At 44.2% G+C, this 25,701-nt stretch overlaps 1 protein-coding gene across 5 annotated transcripts in view; it reads left to right on the top strand.

Annotated features, from left to right (window-relative positions):
- The first annotated feature begins 250 nt into the window (after positions 1–250).
- Positions 251–25,701, top strand: part of LOC147619051 (uncharacterized) — a 93,962-nt gene continuing 68,511 nt past the window's right edge. For 4 of the 5 annotated variants that reach the window (XM_086774271.1, XM_086774270.1, XM_086774273.1 and 1 more), the window contains exons 1-2: positions 251–530; positions 13,771–13,842. In XM_086774271.1, coding sequence (XP_086630397.1) covers positions 327–530; positions 13,771–13,842 — 276 coding nt within the window. In that variant the 5' untranslated portion in view covers positions 251–326. The remainder of the gene's footprint in view (positions 531–13,770; positions 13,843–25,701) is intronic. The other variant, XM_086774272.1, reaches the window with a different exon arrangement.

Here is a 25,701-nt window from a genome sequence, read left to right as displayed (position 1 = left end):
AAAAAAAAGACGTTCTTCTCTCTCTCTCTTAATTGTACTTTATATAATTCACATTTTCTTAGTTAAGATTAAATAATAATTGGCTAATTGTTGGAAGGGGAAATCTGCTCCACCCACTTGAGTGGGCCCCGGTGTGTACGGAAAAAAAATTAAAGACGTTCTTCTCTCTCTCTCTTAATTGTACTTTATATAATTCACATTTTCTTAGTTAAGATTAACAATTTTTATAGTTTATTCAGTAAAATTGCATATACAAATTGAAGATTTTATGCGCTCTCTGTTGCAAGCAGGTGGGTGACTGCGCTTGAAAAGAGGCGTGTTATCAGATGTGGAGCGGCACCGTGCTTCCCCGCGTGAGAGCTCTACTGTGGCATCATGGGCGCAGCAGCCTTCGGAGCCCCTCGTACCTCTGTCCACATACAATCTCTTCGCTCCAATTGTTTCCCAGCAAACGCTCCCTCTGCACTACCACGATCGGCGAGTACACTAGCTACCGCAAAATGAATATCGAAGTGGGTGGAACTTTGCAGGTAACCATACTCACCCTGTTTCATTTTCACAATCCCGACCGCAAAAAAATGATGAATGGAATCTTAAGGCAAGGATAATCTCTGGGTGTGCATAGCATAGAGTAAACCTTAAATCAAGGGTAATCTGAAGCATGCCCTTAATCATGTGTATGGCTTAGTGGACATGTGCATACCTCAAGCATGATTAAGGATTTTAATGCAAATAAACCCATGATTAAGGTTAATTTCAGCGGAAAATCAGTTCAAAGTATTCATGGTCAGTGGACAAGGGTACGCCTCAAGCATGCCTCAATGTCAAGGGGAAACTAATTAAGGTATTTGCATGAACAATTCCCAAAGATAAATCAATGAAGGTAATTTCAAGGGATAAGTAAATGGATAAAGGTACACCTCAAGCATGCCGTGATCATGTTATAATCTCAAGGGAGCACTAGTCAAGGTATTTGCATGATCAATTCTCAATGCTTAATCAATGATCAAGGGTAATCTGTTGGAGTAGAAGGTGCAGCCAAATACAAGAAACCCCACACACACACACACTTTTTTTTTTGGTGGAATCATAAGTATATTAGATTTACAAGATGACTATCCAAAGCAGATAGTCCCAAAGTACATCAACTGAAGATGTCAATATAAGACAAATATACATCATGATCTATTTGGCCAACCTGCATGCAATCGAAGAAAGATTGATGCAAGGAGTACCGAAAAAAAGAAAATGCAGAAAAAACCGCATCACCGAAAACTCCATGGTTGCGAACTTTCCATAGTGTCCATAAAGCCCAGTAGCGCACCCATGAGAAGAAAAGAGCGAACTCTGGTCTGGGCAAATGAAGACCAAATAGCCAGAAAAACTTTCCAAATATCATATTTGGAAATCTAGCCCACAGAAGCTGGATGAGAGGAAGAAAAAACTGACGAGAAGAAGGACAGCTCCAAAAAATATGAATGACTGTCTCCCTGGAAGCAGAGCATCTATGGCAAGTGGATGAGGATATATGTCTGCGTGCCAGAAACTGTCCTGAGGGAATAATAGCCAAAAGAACGCGCCACAAAAAGAGCTGTTGTCGAAGAGGAAGCTTCGACTGCCAAAGAGATCGCAATCGTCTTTTCCACCACCAAGATGACCGATGCATATGCTAGAAGAGATCTGCCCGTTCAGAAACCCAAGGCAATGGCAACAAATGTTTATACAGACCAGCAACTGTAATATCAGATAGCCTCAAGGGATGGCATGAAGAATCAAAAGAGGAGATAGTCCAATCTCTCTCGAATTTCCATTAGTGGAATCAGCAAAAAAGGCTGAAGCATCTGAATTATATCACGCCAAAGACGACGATAATGAGGTCCCAAGCCATAATGTGCAGCAGCCTGTGGAAAAGAAAGAGGGGAGCCATCAGGATGGATGACATCTCCCACAGAGGTAACACCCTTTGAGTGGAGAAAATATGAACGCCGGGGTTCTTGCACCGCCAGGGAAACTGTAAATGCTTTGGACCAGCGCGGAGAGAGTTGCCTTGTAAGGAGCCACGACCATTCCATTTTAAATTTGAAAGGACAAGCTTCCAACCAGCAAGTAAGCCAGAAATGAGAGGACAGCCCTTAATTTTGCCAGTAATGTAACCAAGAATAAAATCCCAATGAGTAGGTTGCCAATGGCCAAAAGCCGAAGTCGTCAGATGAAGTAACAAATGATGGATCATCGCTGTCCAAGGCTGAGTGCCTTCTAGAAATTGAAGCATCAGTTTACCTCTGTGGGCAAGAATATGCACCTGTAAATTAAGGATATTCAAGCCTCCATGCATTTTAGGGGTACACAAACGATTTGCCGAAAGCAAGCGTACACTCTTTTTCCCTTGCTTTGACCTCGAGAATATCTCCAAGATGGTGGACATAAATAATTTCAGCTCTCCCTGAGAAAACCTGATGAGAAGAAGGTAGAACTGAATATAGGCAACCAAGATGGATTGGAGAATCCGTAAACGAACATGCAATGGCCATGTTGCAAGTTTCCAGTATTTCAACTTTTTCTTGAGCTTTGCCAAGACCCAATCTGTTTGTTGACGGCGAGTGACTGTCCATCCCAAAGGATATCCCAAATGCCGAATCAAATGAGTGGAGTGAACTATTTCCCCTGGCCATAGCAAATTATGCCACTGTTTTGAATGCAGAGACAACAATTTAGATTTCTGAAAATTGATTTGTAGGCCAGCCGTAAGTGCAAACAAAGAAAGAGCCTGCATCAAAGTAGAGAGATCTTGATCTGTATTGCGAGGAAGAAAAAAAGAATCGTCAGCATATGCCTGAGCAACCAACTAACGTCTATTCTGAATGTCCAATCCATGAAGACTGCCAGTATCAACCAAATGATCTATATAAAGAAGCATGGGATGCGTCGCTATAGCATACAAAAGAGCACTTAAAGGGCATCCCTGCCTAACTGAACGATGCAAAGTCCATGATTCTGAGAGATCTCCTGACAATATACAAGCCGCCTGGCTATCAGCATAAAGCCAGTAAATGATATTCTGCATTTTTTCTGCAAATCCCAAAGCACGCATGGTTTCTTGAATGAACCCCCATTTAATAGTATCAAAAGCCTTAGCAATATCCACTCGCAATAATAAGACATCCTGCTGCGTGTATTTGGCATATTCAATGCCAATATAAGCATTTGCAATGTTATCTGTAATGTGCCTGCGAGGAATAAATCCATACTGTGCAGAATGGAGTCCATCATTCAAGCAACCCTTAATGCGATCGACAACCATTTTACTGATAATCTTGTATATCACCGGCATAAGGGTAATTGGTCTCCAATCTGCCAAAGACTGACATAAGTGTTTTTTAGGCAACAGCTTCACTAATCCTTTTTTCCAGGAAGCTGGCATTTGCCTTGTCTCCCAGGCAATGTTTACCACACGCAGCAAAGGTAATTTGAGGGTGTCCCAATATGCAAGAAAAAATTCAACTGTAAGGCCATCCCATCCTGGAGCTTTCCATCGGCCACAAGACCTGATTGCATCAGACAGTTCTTGTTCAGAGAATTTTGTTTCTAGTTGTTGCGCCTGAGTAGCAGAAAGGATGGGGGATACATGCTGTAATAACCGATGACGTGCATCATACACTTCCATGGCGTGAGAATCATCCTCACCAAATTGAGAGGAGAAATGGGCAACACAAGTCGCAGCCAATTGTGCTCGGGTGGAGGTCCACGTGTCATTTGAAATTAAAGTGCGACATATAGATGCAGCTTTTTTTCTGGAATGTAAACTCTTGAAAAATTCTTTGGAAGAGCAGCCTTTGTCCAAAAGCGCCTGTTGTCGTGCCCGTATTTCCCATTTGACAAGCTTTCGATGATCATTTACCTGAATACAGTGACAAGCTTGACATAAAGAAGTGACTTCAGCCAAAGTTAGGGAGCGAAGATGACTAAGCTCGATTAACGATTGGCATGTTTGCTTAGCATAAGCAACAGTCTGTCTCCAACCTTTCAGATACTGTTTACCATAATCACGGATGACTGATTGCATGCGAGCAATAAAAGCTGTCCATGCATAATCCAAGTCAATGAAAGATTGAGGAAAGAGTGGCTGACAGGCCTCAAGTATCAGTGCTTTGAATGCATCATGCTCCAAGTAACTATTATTGATGATAAGCAACCTTCGAAGTGGCAATCTGTCATCGGGCATGTCGTGCATATGAACTCTGAGCCATAAGGGTACATGATCTGAATATGTAAATGTATAATCCACCCACAATTTGGTCGTGAGAGTATCATAATGAAATGGATCAAGCTGATACCATCGATCCAAGCGAGCTTTGTAAGTGGATTGTGCATTATGTTGGAAGGTATACCCAGGCATCAGAGGCTGAGATTCTTTCCAAAGATCAATCAGATTAAGGGTTGCTACAAAATCTGCCCACGAAGACCTCTCAATAGCAAGCATATGTGTACGACCGGATGTATTATCACCAGGTTGAGGGGCATTATTGAAATCTCCACATATGAATGCTTTCTGTCTCCAAGGGTACAATTTCATTTGTTGCTATATCTGTCCTCTAGCCTGAGAGGATTGGGGTGCATATATTGATGCAAATTCAAAGATTTCACCCTGAATAAAGCACTGCATAACCATCCATCTGCCTTGGAGGTCATTAAATGCCATGACTGGCTGCAAATGATGTTTCACAAGAAAAAGTACACCCGAAAAGGCATGGTGGCCTGCATAAAAAATATCATAACCAGCATAATGGCCTTGCTGTCCAGCGTAGTGATGTTGATTGTGTTTCTGAAGAGCAACGATATCTGGCTGCATACGCTTCAAATATGCCCAAACCATCTTCCACTTTTTAGGGTCACACAAACCCTGTACATTGAGAGTCAAAACTGTGATATATGACATCATATTTATAGTGTATGTACAGTATGAACCAAAAAAGTTCTCAAGCTTGCATTTCCTCCACAGGGTCTACACCCCGATCAGGAGGAGGAATATCTATGAGACGGGTGGCTAGCAAGCTAGCAGCCTCTTCTTCGGGAAACAGAGTGCGACTTGCAGTTACAGTAGCCCTGGTGATGCCAATTCCAGAATTTTCTTCTGGGGTATGCCCACTGGAGGAGGCTCCATTCCAAGTTCTAGAAGGCAAAGGACGCCTGGGGATAATTGTCCTGCGTGGTGGCTGAGAAGTTTCTTGAAGTGTCTTTTCTTTTCCTTTTGGTGAAGAAGTAGAGGGATTAGCCACAGCTACATTCATATTAGAAGAGACTGGCACTTTGCCTTTTTCTTGAGGGATAACAGGAGTCTTTATACTTTTGTTTTTAACCCCTGAAGGACCAGGAGTGTCCTTATTCTGCATTGGGATGGGCAAGGCATCAGGCGGCATCTTATGGAGGACCAGAGGGCATTGAGATGCCATATGTCCAAACTTTTTGCACTCAAAGCATGCGCCTGCAAAAAGACCATGGCAATACATGAACCATCTGTTGTCCATAGAAGAGAGGGGAGTGCTCTAAAAATGTTTGCTTATGGTGCTCATCCACCATAATGACCTCAAAGAAACCTCTTGCCACATAGTGGACTTTGCGAACAAAACAACCACCCAATGTCCGTGTTAACCAATTCCCGACATCAGCAGCAACAGGCATCCTGGCTGGAAAAAAGATAATCACAGCATGCTTCGCATATTCTCGAATGGGATCTATGATTTCATCCACATCCACTGCAAGCCCCACCATAGGAACAGGATCTTTCCAATTCTTGCGTGTATCCTGAAATCCTTCATGCATTACATCATAGATCAGCCCAGCCTCGGGCGTCTCATGCACAGGGTCATCCTGACCCACAGCCTGCTTTTGTTTTTTATGAGCATAAAATTTTGTAGGAGAAGCCATGATGTTCTCTCTCTCTCTCTCTCTCTCTCTCTCTCTCTCTCACACACACACACACACACACACACACACACACACACACACATTGAGAAGCTGATGTACAGAGAGGAGAAACAAAAGGCAGAAATCGACTGGTTACAATAAGCAGACACAAAACACAGGAAGCGAAAAAACGGGTCGCAAGGAACAAGATGAAAGATGCAGAGAGGAGGTCGCAAGTCGTAGATGAGGAGGCAATCAGGTCGCACGTTGAAATCAGGACACACACACGTGAAGCTTATGCAGGCAAGCAGTACGCAGGTGAGAAGCGAGCAGGTCGCTGGCCAGAAGCGAACATGTTCTATCTCACACAAGCGGTACGCAGAGCGAGCAGGTCGCAGGCCAGAAGCGAACAGGTTCTCTCTCACACAAGCGGTACGCAGAGCGAGCAGGTCGCAGGCCAGAGCGAACAGGTTCTCTCTCACACAAGCGGTACGCAGAGCGAGCAGGTCGCAGGTCCACACACACACACACACACAGAGTAAGTCACAGTCATGAGAGTACAACAAGAGGCACACAACTCAATGCTATAGATAATGTGCAAAATACACATAATATGTGAATCCTATAAGTGAAATAAGGGCTGGTTCACATGCATAAGTGCTTAGGGAAAAAACCCCTCTTATTACGGAGGGTAAAAAGTGCCCCGGCAGGTCCTAGAGTTTTCATAGACCACTACCCATGACATAGATGCCTACATAATCTTTAGGGAAAACTTATCAAAGTACTGATGGTCTAGTCCTTTAGGGCAAACCTCAAACTTGCTATGTTTATGCTATGGTTAGGGACAATTTCAAGGGCAAAGTATTCACATGACCAATGGCTAAAGATCAATCAATGGTCAAGGGCAAAAAACTAATTGAAGTGTTCATGGCTTAATGGGCGAGGGTAAGACAATCATTGTGAGGACTTTCTAAATTGAATACAAGAACTAAAGATAATTAGAGAGCAGAAAGCTGAGTTGTTTGCATTGAGACAGAGGCCTTTCTTAAATAGAGACCGAAAGGTTACAAGTGAAGAGACACATCCCTGGGAAGGGGTGTGGCTCTTGAATCAATGGTTATGTCCTTTGGACTTAGAGATGTGTCTTTTAATGAATAGACATGTCCTTCAATAGTGACCCATGTGTAAGGGTGTGACCCTTCACAGGTGTCCTTTCAGTTAATAAGAGATTAAGGAGTAATTAAGGAGAGATCAAGAGAGTTAGTCACAATCGTGACATTCCCTCCCACTTAGAATAAGACTCCGGCTAAGAAGAGACGATTTTCTTTGAAAGAATTTCCGAAGAAGTTCTGGATATTCCTGTAAGTCTTCATCACTTTGCCAAGTAGAGTCGGAATCATTAAGATCTCTCCATTTAACCAAAAATTCTGTAGTGAGCTTATGTCGTGTTTCTTTCTGTCTGACATCAAGAATTGTCTCTGGAATTAAGAGTATGTGTTCATCTTTGATTTCTGGAACATAATCCAAAATATCTAAAACTGGAAAATCACCGTCCACAAACTTCTTGAGCCAAGAATATGAAAAGTTGGATGAATTCTACCTCAAGAAGGTGGTAACTCCAACTTATAACTGAGAGATGAGTTCTTCTTAATAATACAAAAGGGTCCATAATATCTTGGGCGAAGCTTTGGGAAGACTGATTTCACTGTCTTGTATCGATGAGGGGCAATATATAATAATACCAAGTCTCCTTCTTGAAATTCAATGTGACGACGATGCTTATTAGCTGTGCGCTGATATTACTCTTGGACGCTGACCATCTTATCCTTAATTTGTAATAAAATATCTTGCATTTCTTGAATGAGTTGGTCTGCTAAAGCCACTTTATGTTGAAGAACAAAGTTGGCAGGAACAAGGGGAGTATGGCCATAAGCTGCTTGAAAAGGTGTCATTCCAATAGCTGAATGATAATAATTATTATAAGCAAATTTTACCAAAGGTAAATATTCTTCCCATGAAGCTAATCGAGACTGAACATAATGACGCAGCATTTCTTCCAGAATCTGATTAACTCGTTCCGTTTGTCCATCTGTCTGTGGATGATAAGCAGAGATAAAGAGTAAATTTGTACCAAGAGACTTGAATATTGAAGTCCAAAAATGTCCTGTAAACTTTGGATCTCGATCAGAAACTATAGATTTTGGCAATCCATGAAGTTTGAAGATATACTGTATGAACAATATTGCAATATCTGAAGCTTGGGCTGCTTTCTTACATGGAATGAAATGTGCGATTTTAGAAAATCTGTCAACCACCACAAGAATTTGTGTATTGCCTTTAGAAGAATATGGCAATGAAGTGATAAAATCCAAACTAATATTTTCCCAGCGTTCATTGGGAACTGGAAGTGGTTGAAGAAGACCAGCTGGCACTTGTCTGCTAGCTTTTATACGTTGGCACGAGAGACATGCTGTAACAAACTTAATAACATCTTGCTTCATTTGAGGTCAATAGTATGTAGCTATTAAAAGACGATATGTCTTGTTGATGCCTGGGCGTCCAGCATAAGTGATCTCGTGATGTTCTTTCACCAATACTCTTTGAACATGAGTATCATGAGATACACAAATACGGTTTTGACAATATAATAAACCATCCACTATTGTATATGCTCCATAAATCTTCAAGTCGGAAGGAGTTGCATTCTGAGAATTGAGAATTCGAAATGCATTTCCAAAATCACGATCTTTTGAATAACGGTCCTTGAAACTTTGAAGTATATCCATTTCAACTGTAGAAATAGCCAAGACCGAAGCTGGCCGCATACAATTGAGGGCATCCGCAACCACATTGGTAAGACCAGGAATATACTCAATTGTCATATGAAAATTGGCTAAGAATTTGACCCAACGCGCTTACCTAGCATTCATAATTGGCTGCGTGAAGATATATTTCAAAGAATGATGATCTGTTTTCACCACTGAATCCGCACCAAGGAGATAATGTTTCCATGCACGATAGGCATGAACAATAGCTAAAAATTCCTTGTCATATACTGGGTATCTGACTTGAATTGCAAAGTGCTTATGACTGTCAAACGCAATAGCACGTCCTTGTTGCATCAAGACGGCACCAATGGCAATATCAGAAGCATCCGTGTAAACATCAAAGGGGAGAGTAGGGTCAAGAATAGCCATGACAGGAGTTGTTGTCAAAGTTGTCTTTAAATTTTCAAAAGCTTGTGTTGCGGCTTCAGTCCATTTGAATGTAGGAGTGGACTTTAGAAGTTCTGTGAGAGGAGTAGCTATTTCAGAAAATCGATGAACCTTTGTGTGATAGAAGTTGGCAAGTCCCAAGAAAGAACGAACATCATGGATGTTTGTGGAAGTTGGCCAATTGACAATAACCTGTATTTTCTTTGGATCCATGGAAATATCGTCTGCTGAAACAACATGTCCAAGGTACTCCAAGGATGTCTTGAAGAATTCACTTTTGCCTGGATTAATATTAAGAGCATTGTTACGAAGCACCTGGAAAACGATCTTAAGATGTGCCTTGTGTTCTTTCATATTACGACTGAACACTAGGATGTCGTCAAGATAGATAATGACGAACTTGTCCAGAAGAGGACGAAAAGATCATTCATCAGACTCATAAATGTTGCAGGGGCATTGGTTAACCCGAATGGCATGACCAGATACTTGTAATGACCATATTTTGTGCGAAAAGCTGTCTTACATTCATCACCTTCGCGAAAAGCTGTCTTATATTCATCACCTTCGCGAATGCGAATCTGATGATATCCAGACTTAAGATCAATTTTGGAGAAGACCTTTGCATGGAGCAATTGATCAAACAATTCATCAATGCGCAGAAGAGGATACTTATTCTTGATAGTTAACTTATTAAGGGCACGATAGTCGATGCAAAGGCGCATAGACTTATCCTTCTTTTTCACCAAAAGTACTGGAGCTCAAAAAGGGCTGTTGCTTGGTCGAATATATCCTTTCTCCAAAAGTTTAGTAAGTTGTCTCCTGAGATTCCGTAAAAGAAACTCGATATGAAGCACGAGTAGGTGGAGCACTGCTAGGAAGGATATCAATAGCATGGTCGACTGGTCGCCGAGGTGGGAGAACCGCAGGAAGCTTGCGAGGAAAAAGATCCAAGTATGGAGCAAAGAAAGGTTGCCTGAGGTACATCACCTTTTGTATCTATGTCCTCGGGAGGATCGTTGGCTGAATAGACCATTAAAAGTGCTGAGGAACAACCACTCTTGCAGACCCACCATTTCACTTGAAGAGCTGAAAGGGTTGGTGTAGAAGGTTGGTCTCTGATTCCTTCGAGTGCCACAAGCATATCATTTTGAGCAAATTGTATGGAATGGTTCCGGAAACTGATCAGGGGATCATATTGATACAACCATTCTTGACCAAGGATCATATCATAATGTGCCAAATTCATGACTTGGAAATCCAATTTGTCACGATAGTGCTGAATTCAAAAGGAGAGGTGTTTGGCAAAGGTATTACACAAGGATGTGGAACCATCGGCAAGCTCTACTTCATAAACAACAGCACTTGGAGTAGTCCGAATCTTCAATCTCTGAGTCAAGGTGGTTCCCACAAAGTTATTAGAACACCCACTCTCAATGAGCACCTGAATAGGGTGACTGGAAATAGAACCTTGAAGAACCAAAACCTGAGTAGACCGCTGGGGCAAGTGTAAACCTACACCAAATTGTCCAATTACACACAATGTGTATACATACGCGACAAATCGCAGCTGTAATGCCCAATTACATGCTCCAATCTGAAAATCCCCAATTTTTATGCACTCCAATCGCTTCAATGTGCATCTAATTGGCCAATTTTCACAAAAGTCCCAAATTTCTGCAAATGTAAGAGGTTCAATTTGCTGATTTTGACCTCAATTTCGAAAACCCCCAAATTGCAGGCAAAGCAAAATGCCCAATTTTTTCAATTTGTCCTGAAATTGGTAAATTCCCCAAATTGGACCTGCAATTTTTCTTTCAATCTGACTTGCACAGAAGTGCCTGCAAAATCTGCATATGACCTGCACTGGAATGGCTGCAAAATCTGTATTTGTATTTGACCAAAAAATTTGTACAGTGAAATACCTTCAGGCAAGAGCAACAGGCTTGGAGCAGACAGTCGAATATAGTTGACGGTGGGAGCCGGTGGAGCTGTGCAGAGCTGCAGACGGTTGCAGGGCGAGCGGATGACTGTGGGCAGCCGACGGGCCAGTCATAGGCGTGAGAACAGCAGGTGGGCGCTGGAGTCGGCTAGGCGAGCAGGTGTGCTGGAGTCGTGGGCTAGCGAGGAGGTAAGCGGAGTCGTGGGCTAGGCGTGCTGGAGTCGCTAACGATTGCGGACCAGCAGAGGCACTTTAGCTGCAGGTGTGGAAGAGGCGCACGCAACTGTCAAGCCAGGCGCAGGCGAGGCGGCGCTGGAGACCCGGCGGCAGCGGAACAGACAACGTGCGGGCTCTGGGCGGAATGGAGTCGACGGAGGCAGTCTGGCCGGAGCGGAAGGTCGAAGGGTGCACACGACAGTCGACGGCCGGACCAGCCGACGGGGACGGAACGGGTCGACGGTGGGCGACGTCGACGAAGGCCGAGCAGAACGGACGGCGTAGGACGTCCGAAGCAGGAACGACCTGCACATTAGGGTTAGGTGCATGGTAGAGAAGCTCACACAAAGAAATGAGAGAGAGAGAGAGAGAGAGAGCCAAAAGTGTGGTATCCACAAAATGCAAGTCAACCCTTGCATGTGTGCCACATCCATATAATATAGAAGTACAAAATATTATATGTAAGAGTGTCCTTTCACACTTGATGTCCAAGGGGAAAAACCACATGGGAAAAAGTGCCCTTGGTTAAGCCCTGTTCACACATAGCACTACCATAAGTGAGCATATGCCTACAGAGGCTTCAGGGTGACGAGGCTCTGGGGGTTTTTGCTGTTGATGACGCCGTTGGGCTCTAGTAAGAACCATCGGCTGGAGGGTGCGGCATCTGGAAATCCCGAGAGGAGAGGCTATGTATTGGTGAAGTGGCTATAGACCATCTTGTATAATAAGGGCGATCCTCTGGGACTGGGCTCGCACGAGAGTTTGCTAGAGAAGAAGGTACAGGGGTAGGGGCAGCTATTGGTGTCAAGGGTGTATATTCTGGTGTAGAGGGGCGCACCGTGAATGAAGATGGATAAACGTCCTCAGAATAGGTGCAATATTCGTGAAAAATGATGCTACACTCGGGGAGGATAGCGTCCAGATAAGAATGACGCTTGAGTATAAAATAGTAATGATCCAGATCCTGTGCAGAAGTACGAACACAGATCACCCACACGTCGAATTCTCGGAGGTGAGAAGTCGGTGTGGCTATCTGAATGCGGTAATGAGTGGGTTGGAAAAAGGGGGACACACTCACTGGAACAGGGGCTGAGGCCGGTGGAGAAACATGGGTAGGAGAGGGCACTATGGACTGAGAGGGTGTATCCTGTAAATAACTGAAATCATAGGTTTCCTCTGCCATAAGCCATCGGAGAAGAACGTTGGTAGTCCGTCTGTCTTTCGGAGAGGTGTTGTGCCCGAAAAATAATGAAGTGGCAGGTTTTTGAGGTAGAAAAATGCCACACATTAATGTTAACAGGCACAAGGAAAGATCACACTTGAGAATTATGTGGAGAATATCGCCGTTGAGAGTTGCAGAGGCCATGATAACAGAATAATGAAGGACCACAAACTGGGCTGAGCGAACGGCACACCAGGCTGGTGTGCTAAAAAAAAAAAAAGCGTTGGTTGCTAGCCGTGGATTCTCCTTCTTTTTTTTTCTCTCTTGTGAGTGGCGTTGGTCCTTTGGCCGTCGTGTCCTTTTTTTTTGTGCTGGTAAGTTTGGGTGCCATAACCGTTGGCCGTCGTTTCTTTTTTTTTTTTGTTTTGTGCTGGTCGGCCTGGGCGTCGTAGGCTGTTGGTGTGGAAGCCTTAAGTTGTAAGGCTTTAAAGCCTTATGTTGTCATTTTTTCTTTTGCCTTAAAAAAAAACGTTGAATATACGTGTTTTATTGCTAAAACGTCTGACGACGTGTCGAATCAGGGAAGAGGTGGCGACCTTCTACCTTGTTGCCGTTTCCGCCTAGACGAGCCCAAGGATTGACGTATGGGAGTTCAGAAGGAGCAACGATACTCAATGAGGCTCACAGCTAGCCATCCTTTTTTTTGGATAGAAAATTAGGGAAAATGGCTAATCAAGTAAAATTTGATTTAGGGTTTTTGATTTTTAGGGTTAGGGTTAGGGTTTTTTGGATGTGGGCATCCTATAGGTTGGAGCTTGTTTGCTCTGATACCACTATGAGGACTTCCTAGTCTATTAAGACATGATTAAAATTGAATACAAGAACTAAAGATAATTAGAGAGCGGAAAGCTGAGTTGTTTGCATTGAGATAGAGGCCTTTCTTAAATAGAGGGCGAAAGGTTACAAGTGAAGAGACACATCCCTGGGAAGGGGTGTGGCTCTTGAATCAATGGTTATGTCCTTTGGACTTATGTGACCCATGTGTAAGGGTGTGACCCTTCACAGGTGTCCTTTCAGTTAATAAGGGATGAAGGAGTAATTAAGGAGAGATTAAGAGAGTTAGTCACAATCGTGACAATCATATCCTAAACATCAATCAAACTATTCACATAATCATTCAAATATATGCAGCCTCTTTGGAGAGCCCAGCTTTTGGAAAAGTTAAGAGTGGGCAAGGGTAAACATCATCATGCCTCTTATGCATTTATTTTCTTAATGTTGCGTGTGAGCTCGCTCAGTTGATAGCTTTCTGAATACGGTGACACATTGTACAGTTGAATTTGTTGCAAGTGGATGCTGAAGTGGATGTTTGCACAGGGGACAATCTGGAAGAAATCGAACTTAAGGTAACTTGATGGTTTATAACATAATTAATTGAATCGTCGCATTTTGAATGTGTTGCTTTTAAGTCAAATCTGAAAAGTTACATTTGACTTCACCTCTAGTTGTCCAAACTTTTGTAACGTTATCACTTAAAATATCGTTAACCATTTTGATCTACAGAACCTTTTTTTTTTTTTTGGAAGGGGGAAGGTGGGGTGGGGATGAGGGCTGAAGTACTGGGGAGGTGGGTTGGAGATGAGGGGTGAACCTTACTTTATGGTGGTCAGAATGTAAGTCAAGACAAAGGTGTCCCAAGCCTTGATTTACCTCTCTATTGAAGCAGTGTCATGGTAGATCAAGAAGGATAAGTCTCCTAAATTGAATTCTCTTCAGCAATAGTTTTTTCATCACCAGTACCTTCACAAATCAAAGTATGATATAAGTCTTTAGTCCATAGGACAGGCAACCTAGTCCCATTGCAAGGACCAGAAACCAGCTGGTTTGAGTGTTTCATCTTTGGTTAGTACCAAATGTTTGGTGTTATGTAAAGGGATTTGATTTTGCCACTCTTGTCAATGGATTGCCTTTGCCATAGGATTTGGTATTGGTGAATGATTGACTTGAAATTCCCCTCCCTCCTTCTTTCAATCCACAGGTGAATGACTGCAACTGGATTGTCACTGCTTAACCTTGCTAGCAAAGAATGGGTTTATTATTCTTGTGAACCAGTGACTCGGGGCTTATGCTCAAATTTCTGATGTATTGAAAAGGAAGAAACATTGTTGTAGAGCTTTAGCAAACAAGGTCAAGTCATATGTGACTTCCTCGGCTTCATTCCCTGGTTTCCACTTGAACTGCTGCCACCAGAACATGCTTGGTCGGAGACCATTAAATTCGGTTTTTTTAAATTTTTTAAAATCAAAAAAATCCGTACGAATTTGTACGAGTGCGTATGGTATCATACCGTACGGTATTCCGTACGATAAGCCATTGTACGCCGTACGGAAACAACGCTGCTGCATACGTTTTGGAGAGGGGTCATTTTGGATTGGTTCTGCTCGATTTTGGGTGTTTGGGTTGTGTAGTGGCAAAGATTTGGTGTGCAGCAGCATCTATAGTGTCTTCAACAACATCGACCATCATGCTTTTGCCAGTAACACTCTATTCTCTACTCTGTGTTATTTTTCATACACTTTGTAGGTGATTCGGTCGGATGGCAGCCATCCAAGGTTGTATTCAATGAATATTAAATACTTCCAGTGTATTGAAAGAATTTGCATTTGGTAGAAAGTCATGGCTGGCAGTAGTGATGTATTCAACATGTTGTCTGCTGAGGACAAACTTGATGGGACTAACTACCCATTGTGTTCCTATATGATGTGGCCTGTATTGGTTGCTAAAGGCCTTTAGAATGTGGTCAGTGGTAGTGAAACTTGTCTTGTTTCATAACTACCAGTGCAACTAGGTGCTGCAGGTATATCTGAAGTAGAATCTGATATAGATGTGGCTCTTCCACATGCATCACCAGTACCTCCCACAGTTGCTCAAACGAGATGGGATGGAATAGATGCACAGGCGCATGCATTGCTTGCACTTTCTATGAAGCGAAGCATTATTCCTCATATTTGGTCATGTAAGACTTCAAAACAGGCATGGGATGCACTTGCTGCATTATACCAGGTGCGCAATGAAGCACGTATTGCATATTTGCATAAACAGTTGGAGTCTGAGCACATGAATGAGGGAGACTCAATGGACAGTTTCTTGACCAAGATCAAAGATTTTAAGGAGCAGCTTGCTAGTGTGAATGAGATATATCCTGATGGTACATTGGTACCCACAGTTCTCAATGCATTTGGATTCTTATCAGACTCATGATGAAGGGAAATCCAAATGCCCTTACATTTGATGAGCTGGTTTCAGTACTCTTTCAAGAAGAGCAGTCTAGGCAAAATAGATCTAATATGCGAGTTGGTGACCAAGCTTTTGTTGCCAATCAGAAAGGCAAAGCTAAAGCTTCTTCGCATAGTGGCTATAAGCCAAAATCAGAATCCTCAAGTAAGGATGCAAAGAAAGAAGGTGATAAGCCTAAAAAGAAGGGCAAGTGTCACTATTGTAGAAAACCAGGGCACTATATACATGAGTGCAAGAAAAGGCTAGAGAAGGAGAAAAAGAAAGAATTGGGCATGGTTGTGGCTGATGCATCTACACCAAGTGCAGTGTAACATGCGGAAGCTTCGGGGAAGATCGGTAACTTCAATGCTCAGAAATTGGCACACTTTTCGCGACGGAATTAACGCACAAACTGAATGAAGGTGTGCAGAAAATAGAGAGAGAGAGGGAGAGAGGAGAGGACATAGTATTGGGTCCCAAATACCCTCTGTAGGGCCCCCACCACGAATGGTGTATTTGCTTTATTAGAATGATGTAAATCTGAAAAGAAAATACAGAAATCTTGACCTTTCTTGGCTGAGAAATCTCTGCCCTTGACCTGCAGTCCTTCACCCCTTTGCGTTAGCAAGCCCTTGGCTGTCTTGGCCCTTTGGTTGCTTGAGCACTTGGTGAATTATGAGAGAACACAAATGGATTGTGGACTCACCTATTTATACTTCTTCTAATAAGCAGTCGGCCAGTTCTAAACCAAGCGGCCAGCATTAATTCTGTCCCCCCACGACCGAATAATAGCATTAAATGCTAGTTAAATCCTAAAAAAGCTGCGCTTCTTTCCCTTGTTGACTGGGCATCAGGCGCATGATTCAAGATAGGGCTGGGCACTGTTTGTAGACTGGGCAGCCTGTATGGGCTGCCCCATACTTGCCCTTACAGCCATAACTAGGCAGTACAGCCTGTAGGCTTCCCCTAGCCTGCCCTTAGGGCTGTCCTACAACCCCTCCATGGCCGGTGGGTTCAGCGAGGGCCTTCCTGGCCCTCATGGGGGTGGTTTTACACTGTCCCCATGCCCACACCAGTACTTGGGGTAGCCCTATGGGCTGGCCCCTTTCCTATATGCAAACCCTAACTATCTACACAATGATCTGGGATCCAGTACCATACCAGATAATACAGAGAATCACTGTCATCATTCCAGAGGGAGACTCACAGTGCGGATTGGCATTGTTTCATGTGCAGGACAATGCACACCTGACCTTGGACTCCTATGCAGGACAATGCACACCTAACCTCGGATGATTGGGATGGATCCCTGGCTGACTCGTCCTAGATTGGGCTCACATGGGACCAATTTACCATCCCCGGTCCTACACCTTATGTACAGATATGTCGACGTGGCATCCAAGTGCGGGATGCACGTGACATCCCCTTCTGTTTAACTTGACGAAAGCTGCATAGTCTCCAAATAATCCATCAATAATGCCGGATAGTCTTCGAAAAACTCTTTGTCAAGCCATAACGCTTCGTGGGTCCCTCGGTCTTGAAACTTCGTGAGGAACTTTCTGTGTCTTCGGCTTGAGCCATGCTTGAAACGGTGCAGAAGGATCTGTTCTGGAACCATAACTTCTGCTTCATCAATAATATCTGGTTCCGCCTCGTCTTTAACTTGTGAAGGGATCGGAGCTGCATATGGCTTTAACCAACTGACGTGAAACACATCGTGCGTAGACCAACTCGGAGGTAGCTAAACTGCATAGACACCTCATTAATCTTCTTTTGGATGGGAAAATGTCATGACCCTGTGAAAGTGGAACAACATAAGTGTCAACATGGTGGTTGGTGAGCAGGATGCATAATTGGGTGTCCGGACAAAAGTAATGTGTGTGGACAACCCCAAGTGTGAAGGGGGGGACCAAGGTATTAAATTTTCTAAGGTTTATAAACCTTGGGTGGCCCTTAGTTTTTAAAAACTTTAAGGGAGGGCCACTAGGATAATTTTGGAGGGGGGGCTACTCTACTTTTAGAGTACACGCTTCCCTCTCCATCTCTCTCTTGCTTTTTGGAGAAAGGGGACTAGTCGGCTGGTTGTGTGGGGGAGAACACATATAGGCTGGCTGCGTGGAGAAGAAGCGTGAGGAACGCCTGAAGAGAACCGTGTAGGCCAGTACAGAACAGCTGGTGCAAGCTGGTGCAGGTCAGCTGGTACGGATAGCAGGTACAGACATGTACGGTGCAGTCCCGTACAGCTGGTACAGGCGGCAGTGCATCATACAGGCGGCGGTTGCAGGTACTAACCTGTACGAACAGGTGCAGGCGCTTCATACAGGTGGCTGCAGGGCCACTACTGTGCAGGTAGCGCATCGTACAGGCGGCAGTGCATCTTTCAGGCGGCTACAGGCGCAGACCTGTCCAGCAGGTACAGGTGGGTACTGCAGTCCTGTCCAGCAGGTACAGGCGGGGCAGTTCAGTATTGTACAGCTACAGGCGGCGCATCATCAGGTACAGGCGGCGCATAAAAAGGATTGCTGCAAGCACAGATCTGAGGCGGCTGTAGAGGGGGAAAGTACAGACAGGTACACACATGTGCTGCGAGTATAGACCCGTACGGACAAGTGCACACGTGTGATGCAGAGTTGCTGATACAGGCGGCTGCTAGTACAGACTGGTACGGTCAATCCCTCCGGTGCAGAATTGCGCATAAAAGTTGGTAAACTCTGAACATATCTTTCTTTCTTTCTTTCTTTCCACTGGCTTATGTCTACTACAGAGTTGTTTCTTCTGGCCCTTTGTGAGAGGAGGGGTATGGCAGTTTGAAGGGTGGAAACAGAGATTTGACAGTGGATTTGTATTTGGGCTGAGTTTGAAGCCATGAACACGGAACAGCCAGATGCGTGCTCAAGGCTGCCCTGTTATATGGTCTTGGTTGATTAGAGGAAACCACAGTGTGTTGCTTTTGTAGGACACAGATCTGTATGTGAATCCTCTATGCTAAGAGGTCTTGAGGGCTACCAGATTGGACATGCAGGTTTACTTTCCCTGACTGGCTTTATTGTACTCAGTTATACTTTCCATTGAATTTGAATAAAGAAATACCGAAAGGGGCGCCAAGGTTTGGGGCCAATAGGTGCCGATTTCCTTTTATAGTTCTGGAGCATTCTAGCTCCTGCTAATTTGTTATTTGTTTGGACTACAATTGGAAAGGTGACTGCTAGTCTACCGCACTTTGGTTTTCACCAGAGGCCGGTTTCAAGGTTCCGTTGCCGGGACCCATCATCAACTTTCTTAAGGGGGTGAGCTCGTGGTTGTCTCGAGGAAAGTCATTGCTGAAAAATTCAGCAACATGTCGGACACAGAAGATGAATATTTTTATGATGAAGAGGAAGAGCAAGAGGCCTCTCTTGAGAGAAATGAATCTGAGGATATTCTTGCAGGAGAACAGGCTGTAGTAGATGCACAATATGAGGATGTAACACAGCCAGAAGACATGCCTAGTAAAGAGGAAGATGATGCTCAGTTTAAAAATCGTTTGGCAGGTGTAATGGATGTGTTTATACAGCTCACTCAAAGTGAGAAGTTTGCTGAATTTATGAGATCCTGTTCTGAGCCTGAGAAGAAGAAGAAGAAAGTGCGTTCTAAGAACCCACCTCAGGGCAATAGTGGTGCCTTCCCACAGGATCCATCTTTTGGATAGTATCCATCTTTTGGACAGTTTCCGAACATGCAACATACTTTTGGTGCCAACTCACAGAGTTCCTTTTTCGGACAGCCATCTATTCCACAGCAGTCTATGCATCCAGGCTATTTTGGTGGTGGCTCTGTGTTCCAATCCATGACTGGGGGTTATTCTGAGGGAGGCATGGGTATTCCAGGGAATTTTGGAGCTAGTTTTCAGCCTGGTATGCAAGGGAATATGTATGGTGGTATGCAGTCCGGAATGCAAGGAAACATGTTTGGGGGCATGCAGCCCGGAATGCAAGGAAACATGTATGGGGGCGTGCAGCCTGGTATGCATAGTGGTATGTTTGGAAACATGGCTGGAATGTATGGAATGCGAGGTGTGGGAACTGGCAATGTTGATCCTATGATGGGCATGGATTCTGGGGGTAGCAATCTTGTGAAGCCACTTCCATACGATAATCTAACGCCTATGGGTAAGGCGAAGGATTATAAGGAAGGGGGAGCTGCAGTGAAATTTGACACATTCAGTGGGGCCAAAGATAAGCTAAAGGCACTTACCTTTTTACAGCAGTTTGATGCTGCTTTTTCTAGTGGAAATTATACGGAATCCTCTAAGGTGAGAAAAGCTGCGACTTTTCTCAAGGGCAATGCATTGCAATGGTGGTCCACTCTTCTTTTACAGGGCATAGCACTTGCTACTTGGGTACAGTTTAAGGAGGTGTTCTCTTCCGTATGGCTCACATCTACTTTTGAGGTGGATGTAATGACAGCATGGCACAAGTTGGATGCATCAAAGTGTGAAAATCTTGAGGATTATAATAAGAAGTTTTGGGAAGCTTTACTCCCAGTTACTTCCTATCGTGCAGTGCCTTTGTCTGAGCAGGTGGAGAAGTATTGTTGTGGGTTGCCCAAGGAAGTGCGTGACTATTACATAAAGACTCGAGTAACAAATATGTCGCAGATGATAGAGAATGCTATGACAGCAAATGCGTTACTCATTGGGGTCTCATCTGGATTTAACGGAAGTAAAAGCTCAAGCAAGAAATCTGAAAAGTCGGGGCATGCTTTGCGTGATGCAAAAGGGTCTACAGAGAAGCGGTATAAGAAGTTACCAATGCCCAAGAGAACTCCTGAGGAGAGACAGGCTTTGATGGATGCTCGGAAGTGCTTTTACTGTACAGAGGAGGGACATATGTCTTTTAATTGTCCCAAGCGTAAGTCCCAAAATGACTCTGACACTAAAGGGGAGCCCAAGTCTAAGAAACCAAAACCTTCTGCTGGGTTAGTTCCTGATCTTGTTGGGGAACAGCCAGGTGGTGAAGAGACTGAGTTATGCAGAGCATGGGGCAAAGTGAGAGATCAAAATGCCTTGATTTTCTTTGACACAGGTGTTAGAGCTAACTTTATTTCACCGGATTTGGTTGGTCGATTGGGGATCCGTGTAGAGGAGACGGGGCCTTTGTATGAGGCTAATATGGCTTGTCCTGGGTATGCAGAACCCGTTACTCCTATTATTGGGAAGCTCAGGCTTCATGTGCAGGGTTATGTGGACAGTGAGGAGTTCTTCATCATGCCACTTGATGGATGTGATATTTTGTTGGGTATGCCATGGTGCCATAGAGTACATGCGGTGGTGGATACATACAACAGGAAGATTATTTTGACTCATAGAGGGAAAGAGCATATTTTGGATGTAAAGCTTAAAGGGGAATCTGTTCCTATTGTATCAGCTTTGGCAATTTCATCAGTAATGAAAAAGCATCTTTCCGCGTACTTGATTTTTGTAAAGGATGCAAAAGATGATGAGTCTAAATCTAATTTGTCTATGTTAGATAAAGACAGGACTGATTTCTTGCGTGAGTTCCAAGATTTTTTTCCGAGTCATTGCTAGGAGAACTTCCTCCGGAAAGGCCAGAAGATCATGCTATTGATCTAATTCCGGGGAGTACTCCACCAAATAGACCGCCGTACCGCATTAGTGCAGCCCAACAAGAAGAAATTTTAAGTCAGGTACAGGAGTTGTTGAATAAAGGGTTGATCTAGCCTAGCTCATCACCCTTTTGCTCACCTGTCCTCTTGGTGCAAAAGAAGGATGGTTCTTGGCGCATGTGTATAGATTACAGGGCGCTAAACAAGAATACCATCAAGAATCGATTCCCTATTCTGAGGATCGATGACATATTGGACCGCTTACAGGGCTCAACAGTCTTTAGTCGGATAGACTTGAAAAGCGGGTATCATCAGATATGCATTAGACCCGAGGATGTGCATAAGACAGCATTTCGGACCACTTTTGGGTTATATGAGTTCTTAGTTATGCCCTTTGGTTTGACAAATGCGCGTGCCACATTTAACAGGATGATGGACAAGATTTTCCGGCCTCATAGAGCGTTTGTGGGCACATTCTTTGATGATATGATTGTGCATTCACACACTGAGGAGGAGCATAGGAAGCATTTGGCCATTGTGTTTGAAGAACTCCCTCCGGAAGCATAGGCTGGTCATTAATGGCAAGAAGAGTGAGTTCTTCTTGGAAGAGATACACTTCTTGGGGCATATTGTGTCTAAGCATGGTGTCCGTATGGATCCTTCGAAAGTGGAAGCAATTCTTAATTGGCTAGATTTGAGGACCGTGCATGACGTACGCAGCTTTTTGGGATTGTGTTCCTACTACAGGCGGTACATACGATATTTTGCTGAGATTGCTTTGCCCCTTCATGCCTTAACAAAGAAGGCAACTCCGCTAGATGGGCTGATCAGGAAATCACAGCCTTTAAAAAGCTTAAAGAAAAGCTTACTTCGGATCCCGTATTGGTATTACCGGATCTCCGAAAGGCTTTTGTTGTCGAGTGTGATGCATGTGGAAACAACATTGGGGCAGTTCTCATGCAGGAAGGACATGTGATAGCCTATGAGAGTTGTATATTGCAGAATGCCGAGAAGCATTTGCAGGTTTATGAGAAAGAGATGTTGGCTGTAATTCATGCTCTTTCTACATGGAAACACTATTTGCTTGGGGCTGATTTCACTGTGCAGACAGATCATCAGACCTTGCGTTATTTCCTCACGCAAACTAAACTTTCTGAGAAGCATATGCGATGGGCCAATTTTTTGTCTATGTTCCACTTCCAGATTGTGCATGTGGAAGGCAAAAAGAATGTTGTGGCAGATGCTTTGTCACGCAAGCCACAGGTCTCAGCAGTTTCACTTGCTTATCATCATGAGCTTGATGAGATGAAAGAGCAGTATGCCCATGATGAGGATTTTGGAAGGCTTTATGATCAGATGTCTGAGGGTGAGCGGCATGATCATTATACTCTCAGGGATGGTTTTTTGTTGATGCATGGTAGACTGTGTGTTACCAGGCAATTACCACTCAAGGTTATGATTGAAAGTCATGCTCCACCGTATGCAAGTCATAGAGGTATTGATGCCACGGTAAAAGCAGTTGAGACTTTCTTTTATTGGCCGACCTTGAGAAGAGATGTTGATGCTTTTGTTAGGCAATGCATCGTATGTCAGAAGGTGAAGTTTGACCGTCAAAAGACACCAGGGTTACTTCAGCCTTTACCTATTCCAGATAGACCGTGGGTGAAACCGGCCTCTGGTAGAAACCAAAGTGCGGTAGACTAGTAGACACCCTTCCAATTGTAGTCCAAATAAATGACAAATTAACAGGAGCTAGAATGCCTCAGACTGAAAGGAAATCTACACCTGTTGGCCCCAAAGCTTGGCGCCCCTTTCGGTATTTCTTTATTCAAATTCAATGAAATGTATAACTGAGTACAACAAAGCCAGTCCAGGAGAGTAAACCTGCATGTCCAATGTGGCAGCCCTCAAGACCTCTTAGCACAGAGGATTCACACACAGATCTGTGTCCCACAAAAGCAACACACTGTGCTTCCCTCTAGTCAACCAAGACAATTCAAGAGGGCAGCCTTGTGGTCCATGAACATGGTTTCAAACTCAGTTCAAATACACATCCACTGTCCAATCTATGTTTCCACCCTTCAAACTGCCATACCCCTCCTCTCACAAGGGGCTAGATGATACAACTCTGTAGCAGACATAAGCCAGTGGAAAGAAAGAAAGATTGATATGTTCGGAGCTTACCAATTTTAATGCGTGGTTCTGCACCAGAGGGACTGACCGTAACAGTCTGTACTTGCAACAGCCTGTCTTTACTTTTCTCCCTGCAGTTGCGTGACTGATGCATTGATTGTACTCTGATGATGCGCCGCCTGCAGCTGCGTGACTGATGCACTGACTATACTCTGAAGATGCGCCGCCTGCCAACTGTTCAGGACTGAACAGGACTGTACCCGCCTGTACAGGTCTGCAGCACCCGACTGTACCTGAAACCGGCCTCTGGTAGAAACCAAAGTGCGGTAGACTAGCAGTCACCCTTCCACTTGTAGTCCAAATAAGAAACCAAATTAACTGGAGCTAGAGTGCCCCAAAACTGAAATGAAATCGACACCTGTTGGTCCCAAAGCTTGGCGCCCCTTTCGGTATTTCTTTATTCAAATTCAAAGAGATGTAAAGCTGAATACAACAAAACTAGCCAGGAGAATACACCTGTATGTCCAATCTGGCAGCCCACAAGACATCTTAGCACAGAGGATTCACACACAGATTTGTGTCCCACAAAAGCAACACTCTGTGCTTTCCTCTGATGAACCAAGACAATTCAGCAGGGCAACCTTGAGCACACATCTGGCATATCTCATGTACATGGTTCCACAACTCAGTTCACATATACATCCACTGTCCAATCTCTGTTTCCACTCTTTCAATCTGCCATACCCCTCCTCTCACAAGGGGCCAGATAACACAACTCTGCAGAGCAGACATAAGCCAATGGAAAGAAAGAAAGATGGACAAGTTCAGAGCTTACCAATTCAGTGCGTGGTTTTGCACTCGTGGGACCGATCGTACCAATCTGTACTTGCCAAAAACTGTCTGTACTTTTCTCCCTGCAACCACTTGACTGATGCACCAACTAAGCTCTGATAAAGCACTGCCTGCAGCTGGAGATGCGCCGCCTTCTGTTCAGGACTGACAGGTTAGTACCTGCCTGTACTTGTCCGTACAGGCCAGCAATACATGACTGAACCTGTCCGTACAGGACTACGAAATGTGCTGCAGTCGCCTGTATCTGCCCGTACAGGTGTTCGCCTGCTGTACCCGACTGTACCAGCTGGTATAGTTTTGCGCTTGCAATCAGCCGCCTGTGTCAGCTGTCGTACAGCCGCCTGTACTTGCTGTACGGTACCCTGTCTGCTTCACCTGCACGAGCCAGCAATAGAGGAGCAGCCGCCTGCACAGCGCCGCCTGTACCTGCAGCAGTCGACTGTACCTGCTATCAACAGTTCTGTACGGGCAATCTCTTTAGGGAGTGGAGGTGCTACCCCCCTCTTGAGCATCAGGCAATGCTCCAGACCCATGCTCTGCTGAACCTGAATGAGCCGTAACAAGAGTCGGCTCCAACTCAAAGGCATCGAGATAAAGCTGCAAAACCTGAGGTGAATCTGTTAAGTCACCTTCCTCCATCCACTTCGCATCCATCGGTAAATAGTTCTTGAACTTCACAAGATAGCGACGGGAAACTTTACCTCGTACCTTTCTTTCCTTATGTGCCAGTATCTGCACTGGAATAAGAACCACATCAAGTTCCTCAACTTCTGGCTGAGCCTCATCGGATACATCCTCAGGCACATCCCCACGGAAAGGTCTAAGGAGACTCACGTGAAATGCATTGTGAATCCTCCAGTGATCTGGTAGCTTCAAGCGATAGGCCACTTCACCAATCTTTTCCAATACCTGAAAAGGTCCATAATAGCGCATGCTCAACTTAGGGAATAAGCGCTCTTTACCCTTCATCTTCTTGAGCCTAGCCTTTTCAAATCGCAAAAGAACCCAATCACCCAATGCAAACTCTAATGCACGTCTGTGACGGTCTGCTGCTTTCTTTTGCTTCTGCTGAGTTTTCTGGAGTGCCAACTTAACTCTCCGATAAGCTTCATCCATGTTTTCCACATACTGATCAGCCTCAAAGATCTTATCCTTTGTGTGCAAAATGGGTGGTACCTTCTTCCCTCCTTCCACAATCTCAAAAGGCGTCTTGCCCGTCGAGGTAGGGACAGTGTTGTTATATGCAAACTCCACCAAAGGAAGATACTTTTCCCATTGTTGCTTGTGCTCTGACACATAACACTTAAGAAGATCTAACACTGTAGAGTTAGCCTCTTCCGATTGACCATCTGTTTGTGGATGAAATGAAGATGAAAACTTGAGAGTTGTACCCATGTTGT

The sequence above is a fragment of the Cibotium barometz genome, chromosome 34 (genome assembly GCF_041138505.1).
Source record: "Cibotium barometz isolate CiBa-2024 chromosome 34, ASM4113850v1, whole genome shotgun sequence".
NCBI classification, from domain to species: domain Eukaryota; kingdom Viridiplantae; phylum Streptophyta; class Polypodiopsida; order Cyatheales; family Cibotiaceae; genus Cibotium; species Cibotium barometz.
This window is presented reverse-complemented; position numbering and strand designations above follow the sequence as displayed.